Source organism: Numenius arquata, chromosome 2 (assembly GCF_964106895.1).
Source record: "Numenius arquata chromosome 2, bNumArq3.hap1.1, whole genome shotgun sequence".
NCBI lineage: Eukaryota > Metazoa > Chordata > Aves > Charadriiformes > Scolopacidae > Numenius > Numenius arquata.
This window is the reverse complement of record NC_133577.1, coordinates 73379242-73391319: the sequence shown is the minus strand read 5'-3', so window position 1 is coordinate 73391319 and position 12078 is coordinate 73379242. Positions and strand designations below refer to the sequence as shown.

The window sequence follows — 12078 nt, the reverse complement described above, 5'->3', positions numbered from 1 at the left end:
GTGAGGTACTGACATCAATCTTCAGTTTTGAAAAAGCTTATTTTTAGCAAAACTAAATCTGGACCTACAGCTTTGACTCAAGAGTTTCTCTAATTTGTCACCGTATGCAAGAGGTCATCCTGCTGTTTGAGGGGCCGCCCTCACCACCGAAATCAAGCGAGAACTACAGGATTAGGTTTAGCAATACCTTTGGAATATTTTGTATCATACATCACTCCACACAGAATGTACGCTAGAGAAGTGAAATAACACCAGTATCACAAGGATATTTTTTCTTAAGTATTGAGTTTTGTGATCCTTATTTTATAAACATCAAGAAAAGTAACAGAATTAGATGTATCCTGCAGCTATCCCCTAGCAATTCTGTTCACTATACTGTAACCCAGAGCAAAATAATCCACCTACCCAGACTTACAGTGAATGATTCAGTGAAAGCCATTTCTGTGACACGCTAGCATGCAAAAAAATGCCCCTGTATTACAAAAAAAAAAGAAAAAAAATCTTCTTAGCATCCTCCACAAAAAACATTTCAGTGGGTACACAAAATGACTCCAACCTCTGAAATCTCTCTCCTTTTTCATAGAATCACAGAATGGTTTAGTTGGAAGGAACCTTAAAGATCATCTCGTTCCAGCGCCCCTGCCGTGGGCAGGGACACCTCCCACTAGACCAGGTTGCTCAAAGCCCCATCCAACCTGGTCCTGAACACATCCAGGGATGGGGCATCTACAGCTTCTTTGGCGAAGCACTTGTAGCTTTGTTGGCAGCACTTCCCACCAAAGGGCTGGGAGTCCAGCATCAGCCCCTGGGGCACCTGGCCCACCCCACCGGTGGCAGCTTGTCTTCCTACCAGCCACATCCTCTGCTTTGAGACGACGGAGAAGCAAAGATGCTTCACCTGGGGCAAAGGACCTGCAGCCTGGGGACTGGATATGGCCCACAGCCCCACAACTTCTATTTTTTCCAAATCCCTGCTGGGTAACATCCCAGAAAGGGGTTGGCAAGGCTTGCTCAGCCCTCTGCAAGGAAAAGCCGACCTTCCCTAGTTTTAGCTCCTTGTTCACAGCCAAACACAATATATTAGGAAAGGCACTACAGCCCAGCAGTGTTTATCCAAGACTACCACGGGGCCAGAAAAACTACGAAACACTGCGGGATGCAAAGTTTCCTCCAATTATTTGACCGCCTTGAAAATGCAAATGCATTCACCATACCTCTGCTGCAACCCCAGCCCTGCTCACTTCCCCCACCTGGGAGCAATATTTCATGGCAGTGAAATTTAAAAGCAGGGTGGTTTTATTAATTTTAAAGCCTCAGACTCTCACAGGTCCAGGTGCTACTCCACAGCACTCAAGGACAGAAATCCGGTCCTTGAAGAGGCCTTTTCTCTAATCTTCTCAGGGGTTCCTGTTCTCCTCCTGACTCACGAGCCTGTCCCAAGACCTTTACGGCCACGTCAAGTCCATGTGCTGTTCACAGGAGCGAGATCTACCCACGTAAGGGCTCTTGGAGCAGGCTCTGAACTTGCTGACCCAAAGGTATTACCCGTCCCTCCCAGCTTGGCTGCGACGCCTTCAAGTGCTCCTATCTCCTGGCGAGCATCCTGCCTCCCACACATCCTGCAGCACTGATCCCTCCCTGCACTTTCACTTTCAGCTGCCTTACAACACCGGGAAAAAAGAGCTTATAGCTGTCCCCTGTGCTTCCATATACTGCATCAACAGTATATTCAGTATCAGCAGTTCCATGTACAGTGTCAATACCCATTACTGCCTTAAGTACAATGGTAGGAAGAGCCCAGTCCCCAGGTGTCATGCCAGCGAAGTCCTTACCAACCAGATCTATTATGCCCACTGATGACAGACAACCTACCACCGCCAAGCAGATTTACACCATGTCTGTGTAACAGCCACCAGGACCAGAATTTGGACCAAAATTTTTGAACAAGTGGGATACCATTTAACACGGTGCTTTTTAATGGCCTGGAACCAACTGGGGTGAACAAGTCCTTCCACCCCTACCCGGCTCTACCAGCTTGGTTCAGCAGGGACACAATCACCTGCCCTGAGGCCTGTTGGTACAAGTGGTCTAATTTTCTTCCTGTTCCTTATTACCAATCCAGTATTGTTTAACTCTAAGTCAAGTCAAAGCTGATTTCTTTTCCTTATCAGTGACGAGCCAAAAGAATCCCCACGGGAAACTGCAAGTGTCCCAAGCACTTTCTCAGCCCCCAAGGTGGTCCACATATTTACCGCAGGATGCCAATAGCCCTTTTACAGTACCATAATATAAAACCTCCTGGGCTGTTTCCAGGAGGAATTACACCAAAAAAGGGCACTGTTTACTATGAACTGAGCATAGAAATCAAGGAAGAGATTAAAATACCATCAAGATGACAGGCACCACCTAAACAGAGCCCAAGAAAATGACCACGTCCCATAAACCACGCTGTGCAACTTCTCCTCACCCACAAACTGCCCAGTGAAGGACTGTGATGATTCAAAAGCATCAGTTCAGTATAACAAGGTAAATTAATTAATATAAACAAGACAAACCTCTGCAGCCTCAGCAAGGTATCAGCATAAGTGCCTGTAACCCATCCATGCCGTTGAACCAATCCACACCCGTGATGGCTCCTGGTTCTTCAGCTGCTCCCAGAAACATACCCCTCACTCCTGCTATCAAAACGAGCCGACAGCTGACTTCTCACTGACTCATTTCACCTAAGCAGTGGCCTCCTCTCTTCTGTTCTTACAGGAGAGACATACAGCTTTATGGAAAGCAAAAGGAGTGACTGACCACCAGATTTTATCTCTTCACAGCCTACAACAGCAGGATTGCTGTTACCTTCCACAAAAATGGGAAGCTTACGTGCTGACAGGCCACGCTGAGCCCACTGCTAGGGACTCTTTGTTGTAGGAAATCCCTGAAAGGAAGGACAGATCGAGAGCCACATTTGAGGCTTCAGCTGGCATAGTCCTCTATAACGTCTGTGGGTTTTTTCCAGGTTGTCCCCATTCAACACGTCTGGCAAAGTAACTACGGGTTAAGCTGATGCACAAGCTCTGCGATAGTTTTGACTCCGTCTTTTAAAAAAATCTTTAAAATACTTACCAGATGCATAACAACTGTAATCACAGATTTATATAGAGCTGGTGCAGCAAGTTGCTTTCAGTAAGGAAGAAAACAAGGAGACAAGCAAAGGAAGAAAAAAGCCCCTACTTTTTCCTTATACCCTGCTGAAATCTCCAACACCCAGGGCAAAGGAAAACACCCCGCAGACAGAGCCACGGAGCACTGGGACAGAGGGACTGGCAGGACGGCACCGCTGCCAGTCCTGGACACGATGGTGCAGCCTGGGAGACTGAGAGGCACCAGCAAAGTCTTGAAACTGGGAGGAGACTGGGAAAGTGAGCAGGCATGGATGCAGGCTGCGAAGATCATAGAGGAGATTTGGAAGGCGACAGCATTGGAAAAAAAATCAGTCTACAACATCGAGCAGCTGCTGGTTTCACTGCCCAGCCATTAATGCTAACACTTGGTGTTAAAGGATATCACAGGAGCAGTCTGCCGGGCTCCAAGCTGCCCCCTTGGTCCCTGTTTGGGGACACAAATGGTGGCAGCACTGCTGCTCATGATCCCCCGCAGCAAGGGAGCACGTCCTGGTGATGAGCTCCCTCATCCATTCCCTCCTTGCTTTTTCTGTACCGCCTCTACTGGGCCAGCAACAGAGCTATTTTGGGTGGAAGCTGCTAGTTTCGGCAAGCTGTCTGAAAGGAGCCCCCGGTCTTTTTGCACTACACGTTGGCCAGAGGAAATTACTCCGGGCAGAGGATTTAATTCCCAGCACCCATGCGCTCCAGGAAACAGCTCTCCTCTGGTGTCATCTAATTGAGCACGGCTTTCTCCTTTCACACCTTCACTGGGGGCAAGGTGGCGGGAAGATCATAAAGCTTTCCTCTAGCATCTCAGAGAGGACAACAAGGTCCTTGTCCAACAAGGTCCTTCTTCCCAGAAGGGAGAAGAGGCTCAGGCTTTACAAGTCCTCAGCTGGTGTGCCCCTGGGTATTTAGTCTGGACAACATGGAAGATTTCCTTCTTATAACTGACAGCTTGGTTTGATACACACTGCACAGAGGCCAACACACTAACCATGGTGTCTTTTTCACTCAAAGTAACTTTGAGCAGCTACAGAAGAGAGAGCATTGGCAATAGCATTCGGGAAAGGTGCAACGTTGTCCCTAACGCTCACCTGCACCTTGTGTCACCCGCTCGCAGGATTGAAGGATGAGGTGAAGCCCGTTGGCATCGAGCAAAAAACCCAACATACTGCTAAAATTATGCTGTTATTCCCCTAACACGCTCCTTGTATATACAGTCATATTTCCCAATCATAAGTCCAAAGCCTCGTTTACATCAGAAACTAAGTGGCATAGCTGCAGCCCTAAAACTCCCTAGCGTGGCCACGGCCATAACTGCTATTAAGGTACTTTCCAACATGATAATGGGAATAATCATATTGGCATACATCATCTTGATGATTATTCTGGGTGCTTCTGGTATAACCATTTCTGGGGATTTTTATTTTTTTTTAATGTTATACTCATAACTGAAACAAATTATATGAATAAAACCATCCAGAGGGAAACAAACCTTCATCAGCGAGTCAGTCAAACAGCAACCTCCCACTGGATCTCCACTTCCCGGTCCCACCACTGCTCCTTCGCAACCCTCACAAGGCAATGGAGGTCTGCAACGAGCACATGCAAGACGAGCGTCTGTCTGTCCTGCTCCTGCCAACACCAGATGCTTGAGCAACACACACACCCTCCAGGGAAGGAACACGGTTCCTCACAGCCATCCCAGCTCCCACCAGCATCAGTGGCCACATGCCACAACCAGGCACAGCCTTCTACCCTGAGAGCAGGCGACTCTCCCTCCCACAGGGAGAGGGCACAAATGCACAATTTGTTTAAGAGAGGGTGTGGAAGTTTGCTTGGAAGGTTGTCAGGTAAAAAAATCGAGCAAAAATACACATTATTTGTTGCACCGCTGCTGATGTCAACCTCTGGGCAAGGCACTCAAGTGCTAAGAAGCAGGTGGGGAAAACGCAAGAGCAAAGACCCCTAAGTATAACATACAGAGGCATGTAAGAAACTTTGAACTGGATCGTATTATTTTTTTCCCTAGCAAAAAATACAATTGAAATATAATGGGGAGAAAAAAAGATGTTCTTGAAACTGCAGGTAAAAAAGCCCAGGAAAAAGGCATGAAATTCCATTTTGTGCCCAAATATTCCTCTATCATCCTAGCTGAAATAAGTTTTAGATTGATTTTTACATTGCCCCTAAAGTCATAATAGAATCTCGAATGGTTCAATTACAATAGAAAGCAGAGGAGTAACAACCAGATAACAGTATCCTCACCAGTAAAGGAAGGGTATGGTCTCTATATACACACACATATGTATACATATGTATCAGAACTTAAAAGCATTAACTGATTTGGTTAAGCTGTGCTAATATATTGGTATTGCTCATTTGCTTGGAGTCCCTCTAGTTCGCTTGGATTAGAAGAGGCTGAGGTTAAACTGAGGTTAGCTGACACGTGTCAGCCAAGCCTGACCTAATCCTGGGTTTCTTCCTAGTTGCGCCTTCCTCCCTAAATAATATTAAGAAGAAACCACAGAGATGCAGTTGGGTTCCAAATAACTATTTTTAGTAGCTGTACACAAACAGACAAGGGCGAGTTGTACACACCGGTGGCTCCACAGAACCCTCCTCCCTGCGATCCCTGGCTGTCTCCCTCACGGCCTCTGCCCTTCCCACCAGGAGTCCTGCCACCCAACATAAGGAGACCCCCAAGACTGAAACAGAAACAACTCATTTTCTAAACTCTATATTAATCTAAGTGTTGTCTAATCCCATTCCTCCGTCTGGTAAAAGAGGACCTTTATGACCCAGTGTTGGTGACTTTTGAATTACTCAGACCTGCCATCCAAGCATCCTCAGTGAAAATGAAGTAAGTGGACTTACTCCTATGATTTTCGCTGGATCCAAGACCTGGGGAAACTTCCCAGTCATCTCAAAGCAACTCTCGAATCTGGTCTAAAAGTAGGGGTTTGATGAGCAATAAAGAAACGAAAATAATACAGCTTAAACCACAGAGGTGCTAGCTTTTACTGCCTTTCATTGAGTACAGAGTATTTCGCTCTCACTATTTCAAGGGAAATAACACTCTGTGCGACTGTTACAGGATGTAAAATGCGTACCGTGCTGTTCAGACAGAGCTCGTAATTGAAACATTTGAGCGCCAATGAAATCCCAAATGAAAAGTTTTTAATTTTCATTCAACCATGACATTAAAATTCTGGTTGTGCAGGGGGAGAAAAAACCTACTACCTCAGAGTGCTTTCAGGGTCTATTCTTTCTGATATAGTAACTGGGATAAGCTCGGCCAAGATGCCAGCAGCTGCTGGCGTACTCCAGCGGCTTGTTCCCAACACCACTGCCTGCTTCCCCTTTGTCATCCCTACTCCCGTACCACACCAGAGGTTGTCAAGAGGCTTATCGAGGAGATGTGGCCTGCTGCCTGCAACGCACGAAAGACTGCCACCACCTTCATCCATGGGCCTTCAACCCCGCACCAGGGATGCGCAGGCAGCTGTTGGAGAGCAGAGCTCCTATCAAGGCAGCTGTCCGAGCTTAGGGCAGACGTACCCAAGACAAGCCCCCACCAAAAGAACAAGCTCAGTCATCTTCTCTGTCTGAAGGTGCATGACCATCATTTATAGGAAGCAGAAAGTTATCTTGCAACACTGATCTTATTCAGCAGCTTCCAAGATGACAGGGTATGACACCAGGCTTAAACCACTAAACGCTCTACACAGCCGATGGGGAAGCCTTGAAAGGCTGGTTTGCAGATGTCTTGCAGGTGTCTTGCAGATCCTCAGACCATCTTCCCCAACACTAGTGTTCACAAACTATGTAAGAGCAATCTCGGACTACACCATGCATAAGCTCATGTTCCTCCTTACTTACATCCCATGATCTTCACGGGTTGCCTGTCTCACTGTCCAGATGGAATTTAAGGTGTTGAATTTAGCCTAGAAAATATTTAAAGGTTTGACATTTGCCTGCCAGAGAGACACCACCCTTCCCCCAAGAAACCCTGCCTGCAGATAAGGGACTGCTAGAGGCTTTGCTTTTGCGCTGCTTTCCTTTCTCCCCCTTCACTCAGACCATACTGGCCACAGTACTTCCAGAAAGGACCCGGCCACCACTTCTCATCCACGTCTGATGGACCAAATCTGCCAATTTCAGTGCCTGTGTGTCCACATGCCACCCAGCTGGAGAATGGCACCCTGATTTATTGAACCTCCAAAGTAAAAGGGCCGTCTCTTCTCCTGGAGTAGTGCAGAGAGACGCGAGGAGCAGTCTCCTACCTATTAAGTTCCTTTATCGTGGTGTTTCAAGTACTGAGTACAGAGAAAGGATGAGCTTGTGGTTATGCTACTATATAGAAATGTAGCTTCCAGCAGTCGTAGCCTCCTACCACAGATTGCCCAAATAGTTTTGAGCAGGTCAAATAATCTCTCACATCAAATTTCCCCACCTTTTAAGTGCCTGAAAAGGAAACACTTGTAACCAACCATGGAGCACTCAGACATCAAAATGGTGAGGACTATATAAACAGATACATATCTCACTGGTGAAGAAACAGGCTGATGTGTTAAATGGCTTATAATGGCTGTTTTAGTTGCCATGAAAGTACTTAAGAGCACGCAACGCATCCCCGGATTAAATCTAAATAAACATAAACAGCAATAAAAAACGGCTTTTATTACAAGAAGGCCTGGCTCTTGTTTGCACCTGTAAGCCTAAATATATGTTAACAGGATGTAAGATGCTAAAAAGCAAAATAATGTTACAGTCATTTGCATAGAAAACATAATGACATGGGGAGAGAGGTAAAACAAAATGGACAACTTGCTTGGGTCTAATTCCAACATCTTAGAAAAATGGCATTTGCTGGAGTCAGGACTGAGCTACCGAGGAGATTTGTGCCAGGTAAAGCTACAACAAAATGGAGACGAAAACACCGAATCGAGTCCCTGGAAGGTAGATAAATGAGGGTCAGAATGAAGTTAATTTAAATCCAGCAAGCCGATACAGAGGGAGTTAGAGAGAGCCGCAAAACAAAATGAAAGGCTCAGTAGGAGCCTGCACAGCCAGTGCTGCAATGTCAGAAATGCAACACTGTGCCATCTGAAACCTACCACAGGCACAGTACCAGGACTCGAGGAAAAAAAACAAGGGTGGCACTCCTGGGGAAGACATGCCTGCCAGCAACAGCCCTAGAATAAAGCACAAGGGTCCTGCAACCCATGGCCCCGACACAGCAGATGCATTTGGAGGGGAGGTTCAGCAGAGCCCCTGGGGAGGACATCCACGGCTGGACTGAAACCGCCAGAGGAATATAACGGAGCCACATCTGTTTAGACCGAGGAGAAGGATTTGACTCTTTCTTTTGCTCCTGCTTGGCATTCTCCTTTGGGTCTCTTACGGGAGAGAAGGTGACAACACAATAGATAATTAGCTGTAACGCATTCTCTATGGCTATAACAACTTAACAGGGCTTATCTGAAGACCTGATCTAGGCTTCCAGTTATCCTTGTTCTCCCGGTTCCCTTCGCTCCCCCTTTCTCTCCCCAGTATTTGCATGTCAGCTTGACAGATATTTTGTATATAAGCTGAATAAAAGTGTTCGCATGTGCCTGTGAACGCTCAGGAGAAGGTAGGAGAAAACCACCCGATTTCAACTCAGATTCCATGAGATGCGGCTCGTTCCATTTTCCCTTCCCTGACAAACAGAGGGAGCTGGAATAAGAGACGTCAACTTTGGGATCCTGCTCTACCGAACAACAACTCATTTAAAATACCGGACTCTTCGTTCAAAAAAAAAAAAAAAAAAAAAAGAAAGAAAGAAAGAAGAGAAGGAGAAACAAACAAACAACAAAAAAAAAATCCCCAGGAAGTTGATGCATCACCGTGTTGCATCTGTGTCAAGCTCTGGGTAAACAAGCAGCAACATGAATGAAATCTGTCCAGAAAGACTGCATTTCAGCGCCAACCACGCAATCTCTGGCCAAACCACTGCATATGTAACAAAGTTTGATCTCGCTTGCGAGCGCTCAGCTGCGCTTCTGCCATTTCCTGTGGAAAATTGAAGCTCGGAGCCCATGTCTATCACCCAGCCCCCCGCCGACACCCCTCTGCCGGCTGCCCCCCAAACACACGCACACACACGCACCCCCCCGAAGGCAGGCGGGCAGCCAAGGCAGAGCCGGGCGGGGATGCTCGGCACCTCCCTCCCCGCTCTCCGGGCCGGGAAGGGGTGAACCCGCCCGGCTGCCCCCTCCTCCCTCCCCGGCCGCCCCGGCGGCAGGTGCCGCAGCCCGCCCCGAGCCCGGGGGAACGGACAGACGGGCGCCCGCCGGGAAGGGAAGCGGGGGGGGTCCCGCACCGGCGCCAACAGGTGGTCGGCGGCGCCCGGTCCCGCCCCGCGGCCGCACTTACCGCTGGCGTTCTTGCCGCAGATGAGGTGCTGGTAGGGCTGCAGCAAGCCCCAGAGCTCGGGGTCGTTGTTGACCGTCTGCTCCAGCGCCTCCAGGGTGAAGCGGGGCGCCTCGCCGCCCTCCTGCTTCTCTTTCTCGGCCGGGGCGGCGGCCGGGGGGCGGCCGGGCGGCGGGAGCGGGGCGGCGGGGCCGGCCAGCACCCGGGCGTGGATGTCGCGGAAGAGGCTCTCGGTGCCGGCGGTGAGGTAGATGGCGGCGTGCTCGTGGATGCGCAGGGCCACCCGGCTGTCCACCATCCAGCGGTAGAACTTGCCCACGGAGAAGGCCAGCCCGCACCGCGCCGACTTGCCGCGGCTGAAGCGGTCGCCGCCGCTGCCGCTCATGTTGTAGAGGGAGAGGGCGCCCAGGGCGGCCGCCGTGCAGCGGGCCGCCAGCGTCCAGCCCAGGACGATCTCCATGGCGCTCCGCACTTCGTGCTTGGTGCACTTGGCGAAGCGGAGGCTCAGCCGCTGCGCTTCCCGGGCGATGCGCACCAGTGCCCGGCTCACCAGCGTGGAGAGCCGCGCCGCCGCATCCCGGCTCCCGGGGCTGGCGGCGGCGGCAGCGCCCGGCGCCCGCGGCTCCCGGCGCGGCGGCGGCGGCGGCAGCAGCAGAGCCTCCACCTCCTCCAGGCTCCAGGGGACCTCCTCAAGGTCGGGCAGGAGCCGGGAGCACTGCTGCCCCGCGCAGTCCAGCACCTCGGAGTCTTCCGCTAGGACGGTGTTGACGGTGTCGAAGCTGTTGTGCCGACTGTGCATGGAGTCAGTTAGGTGCGGCCAGCAGCTTCCTCCATAGGGGTACGCGGGGTGCGAATCCGAGCAGCACAGCGACAAGTTGGAGGAGCGCACCGAGTCCGCCGCGCCACCATACCCGGAGTCCAGCGTCAGGTCTTCCAGCGTCCTCACCCCCGTCTTACCTCTCCGGGCCATCGCCGCACTTCATGCTGCACCCGCGGCGACCCGGGCGGGGGTGGGAGGGAAAGAAGAGAACAGCGGCGGGGGAGGGGGCGCGGCGAGAGACCCGCCGGCCGCAGCCTGGCTGCCGCCCCACGAAGACGCCAGCGAAGCAGCGGTGCTGCCCGCGGCCGCGGCCCCGCTCCCGGTTCCCGGCTCCGGGCTCCTGCACTGCGCCGCGCCGCCGGCCCGACACCGCACCGCAGCGCCGGCCAGGCGGCGCGCCGAGGGGGGGAGGGGCGGGGCTATGCAAAGCACCTAGGGCTGGCGGCCAATGGAGCTGCGCGGAGGGGGCGGGGACATGCAAAGAGCCGCGCCCGGCGGCCAATGGGGCGGTGCCCTGCGCCTGGTGGTGCCGCCCCTTCGGCGCCGCGGGGCGCGCCGCACCGCGCAGCGACGGGAGGGGAGGAGGGAGCGGTCTCGCCCGGCGCTGCCCCCGGCCCCGGTCCGGTCCCGCGGGGGCTGCAGGCATCCCCCCGCCAGCGCGGGGACCCCGCGGGCCAGTCCCGAAAATGTTACAGTCTGAAGAACCCACAAGAATTTGTTGTCGTTTAGAGAATTATTCTCTCGCCCCGTGACCCCTCCCCACCCGGGAAGGGGAATCAGGGGAAAAACAAAGAAACCCGAAGGGAGAAATCCAAACAGGTTTAATAGAATAAGACTAAATAATTAACATTAATAACACTAAATAACCAATATTGATCCCGATACCAATATAAAACATACGAGGATTATACTCTGTCAATTCCATCAGCAGGAAGCTGTGTGCACGCCCGGCAACAGACAGCAAATGTCGGACGCTGTGACCACTACGGCTTTGGGAGGGAGGGAAGGCCTCAGGGGTCCGGCACCGGGGAAAGAAGTTCTCAGGATCACAGCCAGCATCTAAGAGGAGAAACTCCTCAGCAAACTTTCTAATTTGTATTGAATGACACATTCATGGTATGAAATAATCCCGTTGGCCAGCTTGGGTCAAGTGCCCGGGTCTCGCTTCTCCTCATCCCCACACCTGGCCAGCTTGAAAACACTGAGACCTTGAAACCCGCATACTGTAGCTGGCTATAAAGCAAATATTTTCACAAATGCAGACACTGGAGTGTTCTGAAAATGGATTTTTCCCTTGCATTAGAAGAAACCTTACTGAAAAATAAAATTACTGAAAGAAAAATTTATCCTGTGTCTCTCAAAGCAGGACAACACATTAATCCAGTGCCAGCCCAGTGAGGCTCAGGGAGGAATGTGGCCTACCGTGTCCCCATGCACCAAGTCCTCTGTCCCTCCTGGCTGGGAACAGCAAGGTGTGAAGCTTGTCTGTGTTTGTTACCTCCACCACCGCCGGCTCCTCTGGCTCATAAACTGGAGTCTCGCTCCATCCCTCACCATTTTTTCACACCAGCAGTTTCCTGATGTTGCTATAAACGAATGAAAGGCGGCAACAGGCACACACACGAACAGCGTGAGACAGTCAAGATGTTTTGAAACCGAGCAGAAACCGCCACGTAAGAATAT

The 12078-nt window shown here is 50.9% G+C and overlaps 1 protein-coding gene across 2 annotated transcripts in view; it reads right to left on the bottom strand.

Annotated features, from left to right (window-relative positions):
- ABTB3 (ankyrin repeat and BTB domain containing 3) overlaps positions 1-10545 on the bottom strand; it is a 177978-nt gene extending 167433 nt beyond the window's left edge. Inside the window, exons 1-2 of one of the 2 annotated variants that reach the window (XM_074164098.1) lie at positions 9768-10545; positions 9575-9707 (exon numbers count right to left, since the gene is read on the bottom strand). In XM_074164098.1, the coding sequence (XP_074020199.1) occupies positions 9575-9707; positions 9768-10545 (911 nt within the window). Of the gene's footprint in view, positions 1-9574 lie in introns of both variants that reach the window. The other variant, XM_074164089.1, reaches the window with a different exon arrangement.
- Between the last annotated feature and the right edge of the window lie 1533 nt (positions 10546-12078).